This window comes from Electrona antarctica (genome assembly GCF_951216825.1).
Source record: "Electrona antarctica genome assembly, chromosome: 7".
Lineage (NCBI taxonomy): Eukaryota > Metazoa > Chordata > Actinopteri > Myctophiformes > Myctophidae > Electrona > Electrona antarctica.
Genome location: NC_136812.1, coordinates 35526602 through 35551357, shown reverse-complemented (window position 1 = coordinate 35551357; position 24756 = coordinate 35526602). Strand labels below are relative to the sequence as shown.

The following is a 24756-nucleotide window of genomic DNA, read 5'->3' as shown; positions in this document are numbered from 1 at the left end:
TCTATGCCCTTGGTTTCTTGTCTCTGTACAGTGTACACTGATCAATCAGGAAAAAATACAACTTGCAATTTGTCTTACTTCATTCCACAGACCACACCCCTAAACTGAAACCGTTTTTCTTAGAAAGTACAAAGACATTTGATTTGACGTAAGAGATGAAAAACTGAATGCACCAGATATTCTGGTGTGGAGTGGGACATATCGTCCAAGTGTTAAGACTATTTCATACCAGGTGATTAGCACAGCAGGACACTTTAATTGCAGCACTGAGGCAGTGAATATTGGAGCCACATCACTATAGGCAGTGAATCACACACAGTCACACACATGAAGGGCTCCGAGACAGCCGGGCCCCCCCATCAAAATTACTCAGATTTTAATGTGGCACAGATTATGTTAATTGATAGTGGTTGGCTCGGGACTGTGCTCCGATACTGAACCCACTTTGAAAAGAGGCTCGCGCCCATGCTGCTTCACTTTGACCACGTGCACTCAATGATTTAGAGGTCGCACTACAAAATATTGGCAAAGACGTACAGTGAATCGACTGGAATGACTGCACAGCCTGAAAGATCTACTTTTAACTGGAACGTGTGGCTAAGACACACATTGGAAGAACACTAAACGACGGAGTGGGGAGGCGGTGCAGCAGATACAATAGCGCTCCTGGTTAATTGCGTCCCTTTGAAGATTTGCACCTCTGGCAATGAAATCGTATTACATTACTTTTTTCATTATACAGTACCCTACTAATTCCGTTGCAGTTGATAAATCAGCACCTGCCCACCATGCCATTTAGCACCAGTTTGGGGGGGGTGGGGTTGTGTATGTGGAAACCATGACGGTAGATAATTAATTAGCAGTGCCTAATTAGCCTGTTGGTTATTTACCCACCATCTCATTCTTGTCTTAGGGCTGAGGGGAGCAGAGCCATTAGACAGAAGCACGTGTAAAATGATTAGCTGTGATGTTCTACTATGCGTGAGATAGATGCTATTGCTGAATTTATAGATAGTGCGCCAGTGTCGCGTGCCGAGCATTGTAGATTAGCTATTTCCGCCGTGTACACTATGAATACATCAGGCTTTAGTCCACTATTTCTTATCAACGGGTCCCGAGACCATCATCGGTCCAAATTCAACCTTATGGGACTGAAACTCAGAGCAGTGACGTCATCTCTGTGGGAGCTGCGGGGCCCCAGCCCCCATGAGGAATTTGTAACACCTCTTGTCCTCACTGTCCGGGCCCGGGGGCGGGGGGATGGTGGGGGGTGGGCCGCGTTGCCTGTCCTCTTGTACACAACAAATGCGCAGTTAAAATAGGCGAAAAGCACACAGACTTTTTCCCTCAAAGCCGAGGAGTTAGACAGGGATGCAGCCTGAGTCCAACACTCTTCAACATATATATCAACGAATTAGCAAAAACGTTAGAACAGTCTACAGCTCCAGGCATCCCCTTGGCAAACACAGAAATCAAATGCTTACTTTTCGCAGATGACCTGCTGCTGCTGTCTCCAACCAAGGAAGGACTACAGCAGCAACTTGATCTCCTACACAAATTCTTGCAGACATGGGCCCTGACAGTGAACCTAACTAAGACTAAAATCATGATATTTCAAAAAAGATCCAGCCGCCAAAACCATAAATCTTTCCTAAATACAATCCCACTAGAACAAACAAAAAACTATACCTACCTTGGCCTAAACATCAGCAGCACAGGGAACTACAACCAAGCTGTAAAGGACCTGAGAGACAAGGCAAGAAGGGCATTCTATGCTATCAAAAGAAACATCAAAATAGACATCCCAATAAAAACCTGACTTAAAATACTGGACTCTGTGATAGAACCAATTTCCCTCTATCATTGTGAGATCTGGGGACCATTAGCAAACCATGACCTTGAAAAATGGGATAAACACCAAACCGAGACCCTACACACAGAATTCTGCAAATCCATTCTCCGTACCCAGCGAAAAACACCAAATAATGCATGCAGGGCAGAATTAGGACGATACCCACTCATAATCAAAATAAAAAAGAGAGCACTTAAGTTCTACAACCACCTAAAAGAAAGCGACCTAGATGCACTCCATAACACAGCGAAACTCTAGAGAGATGCCCCCTCAGCCAGCTGGCCCTGGAACTCCGGGCACAAACACAAACAGAGCCACGAGATAGAAAACCCATTGGACTAAACCAAATTATAAAACAGCAAAAGGAAAACTACCTGACACATTGGAAAGAAGCAACACAAAAGCAGAGTAAACTAGAATGCTATCTGGCCCTAAACAGAGAATACGCAATACCTGAGCACCGTGACCGACCCAAAACAAAGAAAAATCCTAACTAGGTACAGACTCAGTGAACACAGTCTTGCGATCGAGAAAGGCCGTCATAGGCAGACCTGTATCCCGAGAGAAGACAGACTATGCACCCACTGCACACAAAATTAAGTGGAAACCGAGCTACACTTCCTAACCATCTGTCCATTGTACCAAGACATCAGAGACACATACTTCCCACAGATTACAACCACACACGGAGATTTTGAAAACATGACCAATGACAAAAAACTCCCATATCTGCTGGGCGAAGTACAACAATGTGCAAACACAGCAGCAAGATTCGTGCAGTTGCTGTGATAGGAGAAGGATATCAAACGGAACACAACCACCCTAAAGACTAATCATTGTGTATATTCCTGCACTATACCTGCATCCAGTGATTTTGGTACAATATAGAAATTGATCTATTGAAGATTCTGACGTTCAAATGTACATATTTTTTGTTTTGATTGTATTGCTGTATTGTTGTATTGTGCTTTCTGCTTTGGCAATGTAAACGTATGTTTTCTCATGCCAATAAAGCCCTTTGAATTGAATTGAATTGTACACAGATCAGGCATTCAAATGCTAATCTGGTGGCTTTTGTTTTCACCTGCCAGGTAGGGTATGCATACAGTACTGTACTACTACTCTGCTTACTCGTTCACAATGAAACCACCGCCAGCAAAAACACTGGCTGGCAACAGCGATGCCAGCCTGCCGTTGAAACCTGCCGCCGACCCAGCGACAGAACCTGCCGAGGCGGACAGCACTAGTGTCTGTCTACAATCATGTCCTGAATTTAGTTGTGCAGGATGTTGTCCACAACATCAAAGAGTGTCAGGATTTCATGGTAGTTGTTCGTGACATAATAACACTGATCAGAAATTCACCAAAGCGACTAGCCTGGTTTAAGGAGTAGGCTACTAGATGAGGACGAGGGGCGCTCTTATCATCGTACATCAAACCTCTGTGCCCCACACGTTGGACCGTGAGAGCAGCCTTGTTAAGAGCAATTGTTTCAACTACTGTGCAATCATGGCATTTCTCGCAGATTTGCATGCACAAAAAAGTGAATCAGCTTCGAGAGCCGGTGGTCTGCATAAGCTGCTACAGAAGTTTGATAGCTTTTTCTATCTGCAAATGATGCTGACTTTTTTTCCACAGAAACGTTCAATGCTTCTCTCCAAAACCACACTGCACCTCCAGCAAGCCGCAGGCAAGAAATAGTACCACTGTAAATCCCTGGAACATGTGACGTGTAACAATTCAATGCCAAATGTTTATTTATGGATATAAAATACACTAGAACACGATTCACCGCAAACACCTCACAAGAACACCTACTGTTCTAATTCTAAACACGTATATAAACATGTTCTTCAGTTTATAATCTAAACACTGTGACACGTTTTAAAAAGTGTTACAAATAACTAAGTGTTTAGAACCTAAATGCTTGGTTTTAGTGTGAAACTGTAAATAAAAGTACCCAACGAAAATTGGTAAAAATTAAAATTAAAATTAAATTTATTTTATTTTAAGTCTCTTTTATGAGTGTGAACTGGTCAAGAAAAGAGGCAAATAATGTTACTTCTCTGCCAGTAACAACCTACAGGACAATATCGCAGTCCCGCCCCCTTTCATGACGACGCCAGGCCCAGGAAATGAATCCCAATGCATTTTTCCCATAGACATTTCAAAAAGTATTTATTTAAAGACCTTTTAAGCGTCGTACGAAGCCAACTCGAGTCGTGACAAATCATGACAACAAACAATGAAAACAACAAAAAAAAGTGTTGTAACCTGCCGTTTTTTTCTACTTTGTTTGGCCCAAAACATTGTGTTTATTGTCATGATTTGTCACGACAAGAGTTGACTTTGTAAACGTCTTTAAATAAATACTTTCTGAAAAGTCAATGAGGAAAATGAACGGGGATTTCTTTTTCGGGTCTCTCGAGGGGGCGGGACTGCGACGATCTATAACAATGACATATAGCATTCGTAAACACATTATAGGCTACCTAGGAAGCTCAAGGAGAAACGGGGATCTAATAAAGTGACCATTGACCAATATAAAACTAATATAAAACTAGAGCAACATTCGCTACACATCAAAACAGGAGCAGTGTCTGGGAAGTGTGCCCAAAAAGCAGGCTATTTTTGTCTCTGCAAGCTCGAAGGCATGGAGAACAGGGAAGAACCTCTGCCCCAAATGTTTTACATTGGCCTGTTATATGCCTAGCGCTACCAGGAGGCATATTTTTGCAAAACACAGTTTTTTATATTACTGCAGATTTTGTCCAAACATCACACAAATTTGTACACATTAACTCTATAATCATGTGATCGAGACAGATCTGTCCGATTTTTCTTATTCCATCCTGATTGGCTAAGATTTGATTCTAAAGTTTGCAGGAATGGCCCATTTTGTACAAAATTCAAGCTATTATTATTTTATTATTAACTGATTTCATAGTAAATGCGACCTGTGGTCGCAATTCGTCTGGAACCCCAGTATTATACTGTTTGTTCCATTCGTACACTCTGAGTTAGAAACCTGTAAGGGTTATTTTGATGGTCGAGCTGGCAGATGGTGGTCCCTGGACCAGATGTTGAGACCACACTAATGTGAAATGTAGGTACTGCAATGCCATTCACGCAGCAAAAGGAAGAAATGCAGGCCAATGGCTGATCTCTATACATCCACGTATGATAACAGCATCCTAAGGTTAGCAAGGAATAACACCTCTAATACTAGCCATGTCTTGTATGGAGAGTATAGGTTGCTGCCTTCAGGAAGGATATATGGTGTTCCAGCATACAATAAGGTCAGACTGAAGAGGTCTTTTGTCCATCAATCAACTCTGAGGCTTAATCAGGATTTTGGCCAGGACTAGACTGAGCTGTGGACATTGCTCTCTGCCCTTATGTTTCTATGTATGTAACTGTATTTTATTTTTTATTTTTTTTGTCCTGTGTTATGTCAAATGTGTATATGTGTTGCATACAAGGCCGCTGGGTCGCAAAACAAATTTCAGTGCAAACTGACAATAAAGCATATCATCTCCCTCTGGAGTATGTGAGAATATGATATGATGAGATCTGGTGATGATAGCCAACAAGTAACTGGGGACAATTACACAGTGATGCAGTGAGGTGTATGTGTCTGTGTGTGTGGGGGGGGACATAACCTCTCGTGAGATTTATTCCCCATTAAGGGTGGGCAGGGAATGATAAACAGGTCTGCTGGGACATTAGCTAATCTCTCTCCAGCATAGCCACGTCTGTGTCTGATGAATGGACATACATTAGTTCACAGAGAGAAGAGGGGGGGGGGGGGGGGGGGGATTACAGCCCAGTCACTGTTTTTACTGACGGTTATATTGATGGCAAACCCAGGATTCTTTAAAAAAAAAAAAAATCTCGCTCGTCACCGAATCATCAAGGAGAAAGATGACAGAAGATGACAGAATATAGAAATGAAGAGGAAATTAAGTGACAGACCGACTAAACTGAAAAGATTTCATATGCAATATTTCAGGAGTTCATCTCCTAGTGTTAAACAACGTAGTGGGGAAATCAATGGATGTTAGTGCAAATGAAAGGTTTAAGGAGGTTAAATGCTGGGCTAGCACATTGTTGCGTCGCATGAATTTGACTTATTTGAGCATGTGACTGTCTGCCAAAATCATTAATTCCATTATTTTCTTTGTGACCTAGCCAAAGCTGTGTTCCAAACTCTGCCTGTCTTCAAATAATTATCATCCTGACAGTTCCAATTATGAAGTCAATTGTCTTGATCCTGTGTGGGTTTGCAATAGTCCCACGACAATCTTTCTTATAGCCCCTGAGTCAGAAAGGATAGCTTCTTTGATTTCCAATAGTGAATCATCGTCCATCACAAAGACGTATTGGGCATAAGGCTATGCTTAGGTTGCACGTTGGTCAGGGCTGGTCAATATAGGAAGGAGTGGATTATCGTCCCCTTTTGAAAGAAAAAAGATAAATTGATACCTTTGGAACAAAATGCGAATTAAATAAACAGAACCGTTTTAAGCACGTACAGTACACAGCAAAATCCCAAGCATTCATTTAACTCAGAGAGTTTAAAAATGGACCAGTAAGGGGCAACTTTTACAGAGTCAAATTAACACTCAGGATCTTTAAGGCATATGGAATAAAGGAGGCGAATACTGCAAATCCAGTCTCCACAGTGGCTTCTGGTGTACTGCCATACAGCATAAGGATAAACACCTGTCCTCTTTGTATTCATTCCTGAACATCTGTGATATCTGGGCCACTATATATTTATTTTATCTTAGTTATCATTTTACCAGCCTCTTGCTGCTTTTCAGACTTCAATCCAGAGTCATATACCTCCCAAACTTTAATATTAAATATTAAACTATTTACCGTGTGTGCGTGCGTGCGTGCGTGCGTGCGTGCGTGCGTGCGTGCGTGCGTGCGTGCGTGCGTAAATACTCAAAGAGTTCTGCTGTAGAGATAGCCCCTATTGCACGTGGGGTCTCCCAGGGGGCCACAAGGGGGCTCCAGGGGGGTCAATTGGAAAGGAGGGACATGAAAAACTAGCTTTTAATTATTCAGTATATATTTTGTGGCCTCCCTGTCAATATTTATAGTAAGGTATTATACTGTATCTGTGCAGTTCTGTGTACGTGTTCAGTCAGTGATGAAGCCTCACAATACAGGCTGCCTCCTAGTATGCTTGTACCAGGAGGTATGGAATGGTTGTATGCATTTGTAGCACTCTCACACTCTCTCACACACACACACACACACACACACACACACACACACACACACACACACACACACACACACACACACACACACACACACACACACACACACTCTGTATGTACTGTATATAAATAGCAGCCCCCTTAGTGGCTGCAGCAAATGTGAACATTGTAAAATGCACTATAATGCAGAATCTGCACACTCTGTATTTATTTAGTTATGGCCTGGGGACATGTCCAATATATATATATATATATATATATATATATATATATATATATATATATATATACATACACACACACACACACATACTGGATCGAGACCCAATGCTCTGCTACCATTTGCCAGATGGTTGGCAGCAAAGTGAAGTGGGGCTATACAGTTAATCAAACAAATCAATACATTATAGAAACAATAATCGATAATGTAATAAATAATTCATAATTAATCCTTATTTTGGGCATGTCATTTTAGGTGAAAGTTTTCAAAACATTTACAAAAATCTTAAATACAGTATCGGGGCGACTGTGGCTCAAGAGGTAGAGCAGGTCATCCAATGATCCATGGGTCAGCGGTTCGAACCCCGGCTCCTCCTGGCTACATGTCGAAGTGTCCTTGGGCAAGACACTGAACCCCAAATTGCTCCCGATGTGCTGGTTGGTACCTTGCATGGCTTCCGCCGCAATCGGTGTATGAATGTGTGTGTGCATGGGTGAATGTAATGCACAATCTATGTAAAGCGCCTTGGATAAAGGCGCTATATAAATGCACCATTTACCATTTAGTATGAAGATGTCAATCTACAAGCTCACGATGTGTTGTAGTGCAATGTGTTGTGAGCTTTTACTGTAGATATACCGTAGGCTATTTTTCAATATTTTTTGCACCACATGCGTTGAATATAATCATACATTTTTTTTTGTAACTATGAAAATAAATGCACTTCTTGAATATTGAATTAATCGAAAACGTAATTGTCGATTAATCTCTAATGCCCAGTCCACACCAATTATTCGCAAGTCAGTGAGTTACAACTTGCAACCACTGGCAACCTCTTGCAGTCACTCATACTGAAAGCCCAACTCATACTGCTACAAAGTCGCAACTCTTGTGTTTTAGAAGATAATTATTATTATATATGCAGCACTAGAGTGAATACTATAGTCCTAGTCTAGCTCAGTGATTCTCAACCTTTTCAAGCCACGAACCCCCAGAATAATCATATTTGAACTGGGGACCCCCACCCTGACAAACACTTGGAATTGTAGGAGTTGAGGCATTACATTTAGTAATGCAGAAAATAGCTGATGTACAATATCACAACACCTCGCAACACAAAGCGTTGTGAGCTTGTACATAAACTATTTTCAGCATGCTTTCATTCAATAACAATTGTGATTGATTTAATATGATTTAACACTTTACAGATCAGCAGGCTCACACAATGTTTTCTTCCATTTTCCACTTCCTTATACCCTGCTAACTCATGTGTAACCTATACCACAGCCAGAAATGTGCAGATACTTCAAATTTGACTGGGAGTGTTCATTCAAGTGACATGACAATACATTTGTCATGATGAAGAAGCCAAGTTCAAAACACTCAAAACAGATAGGCTACAGGGCTCTGGAATGTGCTCATTTGGTCCCATTTTGCAAATGCTGTCAGACAGTGAAATGTTTTCCTACCCTGTTGCATTCAGATGAACATAATTTTAAGTCAAGTAGAAGTCAAGTCGAGCAGGGAAGTCCTAATTAGTTCATAGTCATACAGCAGTTGACTGATTGATTGAAATGTGTATTTGAATAAAGCAATTTAAATACAATATAAACAAAAAAACACATTCACATCGATTCACATCTCTGTGGCACTATAACTCCATCAGTATACTATACATATACAGTTGACATATGTACAATACTAGAATTTCGCGGGCCTTCGGCCCGCTCATCCCAGAGTTGCGTTGCCCCGCGTTGCGATACAGAAGTCCACAGGTACAGAAGTCCACAGTGACACGCGTTGTATGCAGCTGTTTTGTGTTGCAGCGCGTGCGCGCGTGTGCGTGTAGTGTTGTTGGTGTTGTTGTTATCCATATATGCGCCTTGGTTCGTCCCGTTTGTTCCACGCCAGGTGTAGATTATTTCTGTGCTTGTTTTCATAGACGTGGCAACAAATTATCAACATAGCCAATGGGAGAAAAGGATGCAGTGTTGGCAGGTCCGCGAGTTTTAAGCGTGTTGTAGTGTGTGTGAGCAGGGCTCGACGCTTAGCATTTTTCCAAGTAGCACGCAAGTTATTTTAGGAGCACGATGAAAAGTTATGAAATCATGTGTGTGAGGGCCCTCCTATCCTATATACAGCTTTAGTCCCCACATGTGTCAATATTTGCCATTGACAATGAACAGAGAAAGTAGGTGAAAATTCCGCAAAATATGACGTGAATTCAAATATATTATTATATATATATGTTTTGGAATTTAATGTGTTTTGTTTTGAATACTTTACTTATAAAAAAACCTGGCAACCCGCACCCCGCGGTCATTTTCCGCTAACCTGAGCGGGGCTCCCTAGCCTGCTGGAGGGGGTCACATCATCCCATGCACCGTCGAGAGGGAAAGAAAGGGAAATAAATGCAGCCTTGAGCCACCAATGTGGTCTTGTGGAGCTTGATCACCTCCTCCTCCTCCTTTCCCCAAATTGGCAATCCCAATAAATCCAAAAGTAGTCTATTGTGAATACTTCCACAGCGTAATTACTAAAGGAGGAACTATCAGTCTTCTCCAAAATCTTGACAACGCATTGTAAACAGAGACAGGAGCCGTGTGTGTGTCACACCAAAAGTGGTGACCTATAGAATCCTGTACATATAAGCATCACGCAATCGTCAGCCCTACACAGCAGTCATTAATTAATGGGCTTGACTTGATTGCCTATGCGTTGAAGTTATATAGGGTGAAAAGCGTGAAATGCACAGGCTCATCTTACATCGCTGCTGGCTGCCACTGCCACTCTCTCTCTCTCGCTCTCTTCTCTCTCCTCCCTCGCTGGGGGGGGGGGTGAATTGTACAACTTGCACGGTGATATGTGAAGTAGCAAATGCGAGTACGTAGTCGCACTGTCGAGCCCTGTGTAGTGTAGTGCAATTTGCGCTGCATCGCGCGGCGATCCAAATCCCCCCCCCCCCGCGTGCGCGCGCGCGCACACACACACACACACACACACTGTACGTAGCTTTTTGTTGTTGCAGTGCGCGCGTGTGCGTGTGGTGTTGCTGTTGTTGTTGTTCGTATCCATATATGCGCTTCGGGTGTGGGGATCGCCATGTGAGGGGGCTAGCCAATAAGGGCCCTGTGTTGCATGTGGAGAGTTGTGTAGGTTAGTGTGTGTGGTGTAGCCGAACGGGGTGGTGAGAACATGAGGGGGATGTAGCACAGCAATCGGTGACCCCTACATTAAGCTGTGTTGCTCCCAAGATGCAGTGCAAATGCGTGTTGTAGCAAACGTAGCCAATGGGAAAACAGGATGCAGTGTTGCCAGGTCCGCGAATTGTAAGCGAGTTGTAAGTAGCGTGTTGAATGGCATTTTTTCTGGGCTTGTTTTCATAGACCTGGCAACAAATTAGGCGGGGGTGTCGGTGCTTGTGGCGTGTTTGTGTTTATTATTGATATTGATATTGTTTGTGAGTCTGGACGGGAGGCGGCTGTAGTGTCAGTGCAATGACAGTTTTTACGCGGGTGTTGTTGAGTGTGGCCGTGCGGCGCGACATGAGGAGATAGCCGTGGATCGACGCGGAGGGTAAGGCTGTGTCGTGTTAGTGTGTTGTTGCAGTGTGTGTTGCAGCGTGTTGCAGCGTGTCAGTGACGTAGTAGCTGGTGACTTTATGTTCCTTTCCTGGGCTTGGGCACGTCTTTTCAAATGTATAATAGATGGTGACTCATACCTGCTTTATACATTATTTTCTTTAACCATGCCATTTTAACCATGCAGACAAAAATGTGATTTTATATACCTGGTGCTATATTCATAATTATGCTGCATATGTTTTTCACATGCAATGATGCAAGAACCCCTAAACAAATCTATCAAAAATGCAGTATGTAGCCTTGAATTAATATAGAATTTGTGTTTTGCATTCCTTCACGGTGAATTTAGAATCCAAAAACGAAGAGAATACTTGATGAATTTTAGAAAATAGGGTCCCGCTGTTAACTCCAACTCTAATACAGCTCTCAGTGTTTAATCCAAGTGTCCTGTATGCAGTCACTTTTTAAAACACTTGTGTTGAAACCCACACCCAGGCATGTTCCTTGTATGTGCTTGTATTGTACAATATTTGGCTTGTATCACTTGTCACTCTTGTTTAACAATCATACTGTATGTGAAGGACTGTAGGTACTGTACTGTAGGTTCAATGACACAGATCATCCTGCCCTTATGTGCACCACATTTAAGTGGTGACATTCAGTGCTTCATTGCTATTAATAATGCTCATTTATTTTTGTCAGCCTATATATAATCCTCAGAGACTAAAGTAGACCTTAGTGATAATGTGTCAAGGCCGGCCCGATCATACTGTGATTTCTGTCCTCCTTCCCCCCCTGGTCACTGGTCTCCATTGCAGAATGTTTTGGACCAATCATCAGTCACAGGAAGGAAATCCCTCTGACACAAATGCACTGCCGGACGGAGACACAACCTATTCTTGGTCGGGTGTCTTCACTTCACACCGTGGCGTATGGATTGATGGCACAAAGTCTTCCGCTCTGTGTCTTCTCGCACTGGCCAAGGCTCATTACTGGAAGAAATGCCAAGGCTTCTGAAATATTCAAACAGCAGAACAGATCGTCTCCCCGTTGGCTAGCTGCGCCAAAGCCTATCACATGTCAACGAAGAGAAGTGGCAGGACACCAGGAGCTAGCTGAAGTTGGAGGTGGGAGGGGGGGCTTTTAAATGAACAGTGCATGTGCATCAGGTGTTCCCTGACAGCTGGCCTGGCAAGCGGGAGGAAGAACAGTAAGAGACCAGCGGTATCTGTGATAGCTCCTGGAAACCCTTATGGCTTGTGGGGGTGTTGTGGGCGGTACGAGAGAGGGCATAAAGTGAGAAGTAAACCAGACGTGTTAAATGGGTGAGAGTGGAAAAAATGGTTATTTAACCACTTGAATCCATCCATCCATATTCTGGCCATGTCGTAATAGGCGAACATTCTGTAAAAAATAGCACAATTCGTTGCAATCGGCTATTTTTGGCAAAGATATTCGGTGAACAGACCCCTGTCAACAAATTAAAGGGATTAGTTAAATAGGTCATTCCAATCAAAGGCAGGCTCTGTAGTCTGCAGCCACCTGGGATATTTAGTAGTACAAAAGACAAGGGAAAATAGCATCCAACAAAAGCCAGGAAAAAGCATTATTTCTAAAAAGAAATTATTTTGGACAGTACGAACAGACAAAACGAATGAATTACAACATGTTGAACTGCATGCTTTCTCTGTCAATTTCTTTCCAGTCAAATGGCTCCATCTGGAAACCAGACGGACATCATATCACATCTATCAAATCTCTCCACCTGTATTTCCTATCAAATCTCTCCACCTGTATTTCCTATCAAATCTCTCCACCTGTATTTCCTATCAAATCTCTCCACCTGTATTTCCTATCAAATCTATCCACATGTATTTCGCTCCCTCTCTCATCCATTTCTTACAGAACGAATCGAAAGACTCCCACAAGTCCCACCCCTGTCCATTTCATTAAAATGCCATCATTTTACAAGGCAATATGTATTCTAAAATGACCAATGACTGCAACCCACATAGGATCAACGGAGCGTTGTTTTTATACATGGGAGATAGAACGATATTAAAGTGCATGCCACGGTTATTCTGGCCAATATATAAAGTATATAAGTATTTATATATGCTAAATACATTTATTGGATTAAGACAAGCCTCATGAATGAGTTTGTCAGGAACGGGGTTGGATTAGCACCTCTGAGGGCCCCTGAGCACTGAAGCTCGAAGGGCCCTCCTGCACATGCAGACCTGTGACTCATATTTAATAAATAAGGGCTGGGTTTCCCGAACGCATTTAGTGTAAGTGTAGTGTAATTTTCTTTTTAAGAGTAAAGAGAGCCTACTGTCAGCTGTCCAGCAGTCCAAATATTATTAAATAAAATGTCAGAATGGTAGACCTGAGGCCTGAGGCCTACCATTGCGTGGCACATCTATCCACGGAATGTCTATGTTCACAGGCTTAGAGGGCATCTGAGCATGTGCGGCACTACAAGTCTTACACTAAATGCGTTCGGGAAACCCAGCCAATAACAAACTGGGGAAATTTCCATGGAGCTAAAATGATGATGCCCAAGGGCCCCTGTGCATGTGCCCAAAGTGCCCATATGGTAGATCCTGACTCAGGAACATGTCATTGTATTAAAAGACTACAAGGCTAATGGCCAAGAGCTGTTTTTCCAATGTTAATTGCCAATGTTGGCATTACAGCTAAGGGTGGGTGTGTGATGGATGGGCTGGAGTGGGTGTGGATGGGCCCAATTTGGAAAATGGTGTCCTCTTAACCACAATTCCTATAGGCTTCTTGGACATACCAAGTTCTTCCCCAAACAACCACCACCTGTCCTTTGTCAGCACTCTTTACAATCACATCAACGTTGCTTCTTAGCCATGTTATTATCCACATGGAATGAGCGTGGCTCCAACGTGGATCTTGGACATGTGATCAGCCTGCTGTGACATGACCTCAGTCGTCTATGACATCTATGAATTACTCCATATTTGGTGAAAGCCTGAAAAGAGCCCCTTTTACTTCCATTATAACATTATAGTTAAATATTTCAAAAAGTAAACACATGTGAGAAAACAAATAGCAGAGGTACTTCTTTGGCCTAATGGCAGAGCGCACACGGACTTTGGTGCCAATTGGTCCAGCGGTTCTCTTGAGTCCAGACACAACGAATCCAACGAATCTCTTGATCTCTATATAGACAGCTAGCCTCCTGCAAAGCCATGCCGTAAAAGTACCATGTTTTATGAGTTGCATTATGTAATGTACTCACGAAGAAGGAAGGATGGTTAAAACAGTGTGTCAGAAAATGATGTAACTCAAGGACTTATCACCTCTATGACACTCTGCTAAATTGAACTGCTGGCAATTAAGTGCTGGCACGCACGCATGCATGCACGCACGCACGCACGCACGCACGCACGCACGCACGCACGCACGCACGCACACGCACACGCACACGCGCACGCACGCGCGAGCCATGTTTAAAGTCAGCTACGCTCCATAAACAAAATAAAAACAAGATTGTCACCTCTCATAACCAGGAAACTCTGACACATCACTGCCCCCCACACTGCACCGAGTGGAACTTTGCATGATTGATAACCATAGCCTGCTTTCTAAATTCCAATGTGTCCGCTGTCACACAGGGTTAGCCTTGCCACCAGGTTTTCCCGAGCCTGCCCACCTTCTCCGGTAATGAGTCTATCTACGATATGTTGCGTGCAGTGGCGTGCACAGACATTTAGAGGGGCAGGTGCTCAAGTTAAAAAAGGGCACCTTGTGCAGCGCGTGGAACCGGCCGGTTGCCTTAATCTATTTTGGGCGGGAACCCCTTTTGGTGTTAGCATTATGTTATGCTTTAGCTATTGAAAAATAGCAGATCTACAAGCTCATAGCGCGCCACCGAGTGGCGCGCTATGAACTTGTAGGTCTGCTATTTTTGAAAAATCAAAAAAAAGAAAAAAAAAAGTTTTTTTTTCATTATTTTTTTCAAAAGGGCACATTGCCAAAAGGGCAGGGGGTGCTCTAGCACCCCCTAGTGTCTATCTGTGCACGCCACTGGTTGCGTGACACACCACGGCACAGCAAAGGCCGACACGGTTGCGAGGGTTTCCTGTGTCAGCCCAAAAGGAAGCTGACACAATCAGGCCATGATGAGACCGTCACGGAAATATTGACAATGTCATTAACAGCTGGCCGTGAGAAAGATATCACACACACGGTGCTGCAGTTGCTGTTTAGCCACCGATTGAGCTCTCCCTGTGCGCTTAAATGCACCTGAAACTGTTCTTTTGCCACCGGGACAATCTCGCACCAGGTCACAAGAGCCCGTGTTGGTTTATCCATCGGCCTCAATGTAAACAGATTTACAAAAATGCATTTCTCGGATTCTTTGTCCATATTGCGTTTTAGTCAAAACAAGCTTTATTCAATGCCCCTTAACTAAAGAACCGATGATAGTGTTTACAAAAAAAGAAATTCCTTGTGAAAGAAAAGACAAGCGTTTGTTTACATCCGGTTCATGTCTCGGGACACGTGGCTATTTTCAGAAAAGATATTTAGGGCCCTATTAAGCAAGTGGAATCTAATTACATATCATTTTACAGTTTTTAAGACGTGGGGGCGTGTGCAATGTCATATTACAATTATGGGCCAGGTAAGACGCGCTTTCGACACCCCGTGGTGTGAGCAAAACGGCCTTGAATTAGTCATGGGAGTGTTTCAGGGAGTTTTGAGGCTTACCCAATGAACATGTCCGTACTATTCTCTTTACGACACCAGCTGATGTCCTCATGGAATGCGCCCTTTTCGGCAAGTGGTATTACATTTCTGCAGACTGGCACCATAGACATGACATGACTTTGTCACATTTGGGTTAATTATTCATATTGCACTGCATGCTGTCACCTTTATGCCTCAAAAGAACAGATCCACAAGCTGTCACAGCCATGATGTGCATAGCTTGTAGGCCTATGTCTCTATTTTGTTAAGTAACTTGCAGTGTTCATTGGAAAGTCATTACAGCGGCGCAGCCATATGCTAAGGTGAGGGACATATACGCACATCATCACTTCATTTGTTTCTGTTCTAAGCATGAAAAACAGCTGTAAAAATCTTTATTCTAGTTCATTTGATTCATAAATGAATAACTAAGCCTTTGAAATGGCACCTACCTATACCTTTCAGATCGGAATGGAACTGCGAGTAGATACGCAGCATTGGCTGGCAAATTGGCAATCCATGCGTAATGTTCCCAGAATCGTCTAACACCCGAACATACAAGTTCGTTTGATATTGTTTAATTCGATAAAAATAGAACCATATACCATACAGCGAATGAAAGCAAGATTCCTAAGGAATGTGGGGATTTTTACATTTTAAAAAACGGCTGAGAAATGAGAGAACCATGAGTGTTTATAATATCAAATATTATAAGAATAATATGAAAGACAAACGGGCTGTGAAGAGCTCAGCTCACCATCCCGACAAGGAGGAAATATAGCCTATAGTGCATGCACGTATATGCACTGACTGTTGCACACACGCTCTTTATTTGTTTCTATTGAAAAACACCAGTAAAATAACGTTTATTTTATTTTATTTCATTCGAGTCACGACGAAGGAATGAGTTGAAATGCCATACGTGCGCCATGCGTATTGCTGCGGCCCCAATGTTATGGTCTTCGCTCGTAGCATTTTATTGAAGAAGAATTGAGTCGGGTGTGATACAGCGTATGAAAGCAAACTTCCCAGTGATTATGGAGATGTTTTAATTTTTAAAAAAGGTTTAGAAATGAGCGATATATGACCCTTTATAATCTCAACGAGAAAGCCAGACAGCTCGCTGTTGCCATGTCTCATAGAAACAAGTAAAGAATCACATATAACAGGGGTCTACAACCTATTTTAAATGAAGTGCCATGTTTTTATTTTCTAGATAGTGAGTCTGCCATATCAAGATTCCTTTTAATGACACCACATTAAAATTTCCAGCATATTTTGATTGTCCACAAATATAAAGTTCTTCCTTCTTTTTACATATTTTCTTGCACATTGTTATAATGATCATTATAAATATATATCCCCCTGCAGTCAGAGTTCATTGTTTTAATGAATGAATGTGATGCATTGTGAGCTGGTAGATCTGCTATTTTCAAAAGTAATCTTTGAAAAAAGTGACAATAAGAATATTTTTGAAAAATGTTATTGAAACATTTAAAAACACAAATCTGTCATGGGGGTCACTGGCTTAGTTGGGCAAATGCATTCATCTGGGGGTCCTTGACATGGGAATGTCGCTGTGTGAGGATCACTGGTTTAAACAACATTAGGAGAAAAGCCCAAATAAGCACTTTAGAAACAAGAAAAGCAACCACAACTACCAATATTTACAAGCAACTTTGCAGAAAAAGAAGCCGCTTATAATAAACAGCAAACAGACATGGCAACACTCCAGCAGCACTCCAGAGCCGCTCAAGTGTAAAATCAAACAGTGCTTTTTGCTTTTAAGACGTGGTCAGACCCAGGCGGAATCGGTATGCGCTGAGTGTTTTTAGGTCAAGGGGCTTATTAGCAAATAGCGCAAAGCGAAAATAATTAACATATGGACACTCCCCCAATGCTAAATTATGCAGGAACGTGGTATTCCATATGAGTGAGCGCTCACCACGGCTTCCATAATACGAAAAGGCGCAGAGCGAGGGCGAAATCTGTATTACCGCATGGGTTTTTCGTCTTGCTTAATAGGGCCCTTAGACTCTACACTTAAGTTTGCGTCGATCAGTAAAAGAAAAGTCACTAGTAGAGCCCTGAGGCCCATAAATGCTGCGGAAAAAGTCATAGGGTGACATGTAATGTTACTATCGTGCTTTAGGACAAATCAATCTGTGCTAGTACAGTATACATTGGCTACAGTTACAAATCCTTGATGTCTCACTAAACCGCTCCTCAGTGCCTGTAATCTAATCTGAAATGTAAAAAGTGAATTTGTTGTGTTCACATAAACGCCTTCTAAAATGTCAGTGTTCCAGTGCATTTCCAACTTGCATCGTTCCAACTTGCATCATTCGTATTACAAATAATAATAATAAGTGTGCAGGCCATGTGTCAGCTGCCACTGCATGGACATAACATTTGGCGACTTGACCCAGTTGACTCACTAGCAGGACAAATAGGGTGTGAGTAAGTGGACCTGAAATGGGTGCATTAATTAGCTGCACTGGCCTTGGGGGGACTGCTGGTGGAGGTGTCAGGGGTTATCTGCTGTAGAACAAATGCTGCTCGGAGAGACTGACACCTAGGATGTCACACATGGGGATGTTCATCAGAGTGTGGACAATACTATCTAGCTCGGATCAAAAGGTCTTTGCCACATCTGGATGGGGGACTGCATGACAGAACAGAACCTGTGAAATGCTGCTTGTTGTTTGAATATTCTTCTGTAAACTCTTCCTTGGCAAGGTATGGTAACAACCGAAGCTGGCCTGGCTTAATATACAAAAACCGATGTGGCATTATTCTGTTGAACGGCTACAAATCCTACCCTCTGCCATGGAACTGTAGCCTGTCATACCATGTCTGTCCATCACATCCCATTTATATCAAGTCAGGGCATCACTATAATGAACAATAATAAAATTACTATTTTGAATCAAGCTATTGTGGTAATTTTCAATATAACGTCAGTCGGTTTTGCCCTTCCACCAAATTGAGAGAGAGAGAGAGAGAAATTCCTCTTGATTCTTGAATATGTTTAGACACGACTGCCTTTGGTGTTTTAGAGCCTCTACTTTGACATTCCGCCGGATACTATCAAATTCATGTTGGCATACAAAAGTATAAATAAAAATGTCAAACTTCAAAAGATGACAACGCTCATAGCAGTGTGTTGGATTCTTTTAACTCCTCTCTGAAGAATTTCTTGAACCCAGACCAGACTATTTCTGCACAACGTACAGCAGTAAGAGCTACTGTACGACGTGGTGGCATGATGCCACTGTTTAGTGTTTACAGAATGTTAAGCCCAAGTTATAGCCTACTAAGTAGGTGTAAATCAAGCATTATCGTTTATCGTGTAAATGATCTTCACATCATTATCATAATTATCATTATTCTTGGTGTGGAGGGCCCTTTAAAATTGTTATTTTGGGTACTTTCATAAGCGCTGGATGTCATGTATCCGATTGATTGTGTAGTTCTGCTGTGTAGCATGAGAAATACATAAAATCAATAATACTGATATTACTGAACGACATTCACTTACTGTACCAAATGGCATTTGTTTTCAGAATATGGCTGCTGACTTTTTATTAGGTACCAGTCTATTATATGAAAGCATAATAACATGATTAAAAAAAAGAAAAGCAGAGCACAACACAAGATAATGATTTGACATTTAAATTATTTTGTAACAGTAGTCTGTAATTATATTGGGATAAGAAGCTGCACATTCAATCATCCCAGAACAAATATCACATCTGGACCCTTGAAGTGAGAATGTGAGAGCCAATTCAGTCACAAGCTGCCTGTTTTTCCATGGTGAGTTAGGAGCTTTGAGAAATGGAACACTCAACACAAATTAAAAATAAATCTTCTTCTGCATGTGTTTTTTAATGAAGATCTTGTCCAACTTTTCAAGCATCCCCAGATTAATATAAGCGCTGCACAAATTGATATAAATGTCAGGTCAAATGTATAAATAGCTAATAGAATAATCAAACAAGATATTTTCCTTCATAACATACTGCTGAATTTAAGAGCCATACTAACTCATTGACTTTACATTGACCAAATATCCATTCACTCCATTCTATTCCATTTCACTCACTATGGTGTTATTTGTTTGCGACCATAGGTCGCATTTACTATGAAGACCTGCATTTACGTGTGTCACGTCACACTTCCATATACAGTATGTGACTCTTTTTGACAGTCATGGTGGCAAGACTAACTGTTCAGGAGAGGAGAAAAACAGTTTATGTTTTTGTTTTAATCCAAAATGAGTTAACCGTTTCCGCGCCATTGCCGTAGATCTAGGTCAATTGAAGCCTATTATTTAATACTACGCTCACCGTCATTGCCGTTGATCAATGGCAATTGCACTTTTATAGCGCTTTCGATCGATCAAGCCATAATGCTACTTGCGTTAGCATCGGGTAGCTACCTGTTGTTGTAATGACAATGGATCGCCCATCTTAGATCGTCCTCGCCATAATAATCCATTTTATCTGTTTCTTTCAATCACCTGTATCTCCTATTCCTTGTCCCAGATGGCATTTTTGGTCATCAATCAATTTCTTTGATGGCACAGATGCTGTGGAGGCCTCCAGTGACCCGGCATAGATCCATCTTGTAAACAACAGTTGAACGAGACCCGTTAACCTTACTAGGATATGTCTACTTCCGGAAGTCTGGAAATGGGGCTTTTCAAAATAAGAGCTCAACTGGGAAAAATGCTGGCATGAATTAGATCCTAATTTTTCAATAAATGCTAGCGGGCTAATACCAGCACAGATAGACTCTTTACATATAGAGCATGTCTGAAATAAATGTCAGAGCTGAAATCGACATGTAAATATGAAATAAACATGCTAGGTGTAATGTTAGGGGGGGGGGGGGGGGTCCACCACGTGGCTCTATAGTAACCATGAGAGACAACCCACCATGCCCTGACTATAAGTCATGAAAACTAGAAGTTAATTTTGAACTACTGTAGGTGGTGGATAGCCTTTTGACTTCAAGGTTATCAAAGCTCGAGGTTATCAAAGTATTCAACAAGAAAAGTGGGGTCAGGTGTTGTATGGGAGAAGGGGAACCAAGTGCAGCCAATCAAGACAACGAATGACCAATGATTTCAATCATTCCAATTATATCCCAACTCACTATAGGCCCAGAGGGAGGATCCCACAGACTGAGGAACAGTGTCGAACAGAAAGACAAATAGCAGGCAGCCAAATGTGGAGAATGTGGCTGTTTATTGTTCAGTTGCCACAACACCGTTGGAATCCAATTTAAGTGGGAGATTTTGCTGGAAAGTAATAGACAGTCACTTCCAATCCCTTGGGTTTCAAATTCTTCCTGTCAAAAAGTGCTACAAGTAGTGTCACAAATACTGTATATCCCATATATATATCCCACAGAAGCATAATTGTTTAAACGTATTTGTATAAGGAACCTTAGCCTGGTTAATAAACCAGACCGAATCAGCCGTTGGCAAAACAAAATTGCCTACCAGCGGATTACGGTCTGGCGAGGCTCAGTAGCACGCCTCTTTCCTACAACCGAGAACAGGTCGGACCAATCGGGACACGGTATGCAATATGGGCGGGCTTTGGTACAGTGACGTTCAATGCTTGAGACTTTTGACTGACAGTAGCTCTGACCAATTGCGTCAAAGAGAAAATGTTTGAACCCGCCCCCCGGGAAATGAAATCCAAGTGGAGCCAGCCCAGACTAATATACCGCGACAGTGCTGTGTGATATTAGTCTGGCTTATTAGCCAGGCTAAAGGAACCTCACCTTGTTGTAAAACAGGGACTACCATTTACACACACGTCACACTGTACAGGTATTTAATTGAACATGTTGCATCTACAAAGCTGTAGTAATCATAAAAAGGTTTGGTGGCTAATTTGGGATTCATGTTTCATGTTCCGAATGTAATGGTGAGTTTATTCTCTGTGTGGGCCAACATAAAGCCTAACGAGCCTAATGAAACTTGTATGTGTGTTTTGTTTCCTCCACTTCTGTGCTGATGGCTGTCATGCTGGTATGGTGCACATGCAGGCTCCATCACCAAGCAAGCTGGCTGTTCTCTTTAACTGATGCTTACTCAAGGACACTACAAGATCCTGCAGAAGTTACACATTGCCGGTATAGAACAATGCTGTCTATTGTACGGCAGCCACAGCCTGGTTCACACCTGGTTTCTTGAGCATTCAGAGTTAGGGTATGCTTGCAGGGACAATACAGTGAGAGATACACAAGTGAAATCCAGTGTGTTACATTATCTGGGAGGGTCAGCCTATTTTTAAAGCCATTATTGAGGGGCGCTAGCCCCTCCTATATTCAGCTATTAGTGTAGATTTTTGTCTTACACAAACATTGCATTCATATTGACAATGAATGTAGAATTTACGTCATAGTATGTGTCTGAGCAAATCGACATCATGATCGACGTCATGATGATGTACGATGATAAGAGGCCCCTCACTTCACACAGGTATACTTTTTGAGGGGCGCTAGCCCTTCCTAATGTTTGGTTTTAGTTCAATGTTTGTTTTAAAAACGGCATTGACAATGGACAGAAATTACTGTTTGTTTTTAGTTCAATGTTTGTTTTAAAAACGCCATTGACAATAGAGAATTTAATATTTGTTTGTCACCGTTTGTTTTACATCATCATTACATCGCCTAATCATCTTAAGATATAAGAGCGCCCCTCACTTCACACAGGTGTGATTTTTATTCTTTATTTGATTAGGAGAGTGTAGAGGCACTGATTTTCAAAGTGGGGTCCAGGGACCCCCGGGTGTCCCTTAGAGGCCAGTAACTCTGAGAATGATTTTAAACAAATTGAATCAAAGTATGGTCGTGGCCTAATGCCTATGACATTGGGGGTCCTTGACATTAAAAAGGCTGAGAATCACTGGCGTAGAGAGGTGGAGGGCAGAGAGAGAGGAGACATGTGAAATAAGATGGGGATTGGCTTTGAACCCGGGTCCTCCTGACTCACAACAATGGTTCATGCATTAACTGGCTGCGTCACCAGACACCCCTGTGGAACCAATTCTAATAAACCAATAGGCTGTTGACAGATTCAGGATGTATCCTTACAGCCAATGTTTTATTTTTATTCCTATCAGTATATGAAGGCCAGCCCTTTTGATGTGGACAATGCATACATGTACTATGCCCAAATACAACCAGTTGCTAGAATGTGGAAATAGCCTAATTATTTTTGTCATTTTAGGCTAAAATGACTGCTGTTAGATGAATAATCAGACATATGGCTTATCCACACAAAAGAAAAACACCATCTAAAGCAGTAGTTATCAAAGTTAATATAGCGTTAAATCGGTTTACCGGTAACTAGCCTATACTTTAACCTTATATATATCGGCTATGTTAAAATAGCCAATCTAAAAGCTCACAATGTGTCACATCATGCCACGATGTGAGCTTGTAGAGCTGCTTTTTTATCTAGGAAAAAACAAAGTCCATATGTAGGCTACAAGATTTGTATGCGGGTCCCTGTCACATAATGTTTTCAGATTGGGGTCTGTGTCCAAATACATATTAATTTGGGGTCCTTGACATGAAAAGGTTTGAGAACCACTGATCGGAAGTGCATCATCTGTATCTTCATGTAACAATTGAAGAATAAAGGGTGATTTGTACTTGGTTGCATGATGTGCCGTGCACGAAGTGCTGCAGGTGCACCAACATGTGTTGCACCCCGACGTGGTTAGCTATAGATTGAGGTGAATGGCTCATTTTAATTCAATATGATGGGGATGAATGCTGGGAAAGGAAATGTACCTCACATGCAGTTTCAGCACCATGGACAACGCACAGGACACACACACACACACACACACACACACACACACACACACACACACACACACACACACACACACACACACACACACACACACACACACACACCATGCTTTCAGGACCATGGACAGCGCACATGAGTCTCCCTCTCTCTGCCTCTCTCTCTCAGCATCACTGGGTCGCATTTTCTGTGAATGAAAGACAGTGACTTACCTCCGATGTCTGGCCGTAGTTTCCTGTCATATTCCCTCAGTAAGTTGTTCAGTATTTCCGTGGTGTCCGAGGTTTCATGTGATTTAGGAGCCAACATTTGTTTCACAGTAACATCCTCATAGTCATCTTCATATTCAATTGTTTGAGAGCTAAGGGAGAAAAATACACATAAGTGAATATATCAATATTTTGTATTGTCAAATATTTGCATGCCAATTAGTTCACTGTATAGCCTCAGCTTTTATAATTCTTATAGGCTACATATTTTTTTAGACAAATTAAACAATATATTTTAAGGAATTCACGCAGATCAGATAAAAGTATGAAAATGCATTGGTTATTCAAAACATTAGAGACCTTGATTATAATAGCCTAAATAATAACTGACACATTTGAAATTTCTACCAAATCTTCATAACAAAAGAAGCAAAAGTGATGCTTCCTTTCTAACATGACTAAGTTCAACACATATAAAAGTTGACATAAACTGTGTGTTAATAGCGTGATGGTCAGGAGGAGTTCGTTCAAATCATACGAATTATTATTTATCTGTAGCCTACTGTACAGATAGACAGGCTAGCTCTTAGTCTGGCATATATAGTCATTATAAAGTCCCTCACAATGCAGGCTTAACCTGTTCTTGTGAACGGATATAATTGCTTTATGAAACTTGACATATAGCCTACATCAAGGTTTATAAAGCAATTGTATCCGTTCATGACGCACCCCTTCGAGTTCGACAATTAAATTAAGTTTGGTATGTGACTATGTGTGCTCTCAAAAGAACACATTCTGTGCTAAAAACAAAATCGTGAAATAAACGCCAAAATTACTTACCACATATTGAAAACTGACAGAAGTAACAAGTATGGCAACAGTTTCTGTGACATCTTCGTCATTAAAAAAAAGACACCGAATTTGCAGGTGTGCACGGAGAGCGGCGTCTGTTGATTGTGAAAATGTGATGGATTGTGTTGGAGCCGATATGGTCCAGTTCTGCTCTGCTGAGTGGAGGCTAGAAACACCCTCTAAGTAATCCAACATGAGACTCGCACATTAATTGTTTGCACACAGGTGTCCCGCGTTCTCAAA

The 24756-nt window shown here is 41.8% G+C and overlaps 1 protein-coding gene across 1 annotated transcript in view; it reads right to left on the bottom strand.

Annotated features, from left to right (window-relative positions):
• The window catches only part of gabrg3 (gamma-aminobutyric acid type A receptor subunit gamma3), a gene marked incomplete at both ends in the record, with an annotated part of 107699 nt that extends 83145 nt beyond the window's left edge, over positions 1 to 24554 (bottom strand). The window contains 2 exons of the mRNA XM_079505780.1: positions 23665 to 23813; positions 24502 to 24554. Coding sequence (XP_079361906.1) covers positions 23665 to 23813; positions 24502 to 24554 — 202 coding nt within the window. The remainder of the gene's footprint in view (positions 1 to 23664; positions 23814 to 24501) is intronic.
• Positions 24555 to 24756: the final 202 nt, after the last annotated feature.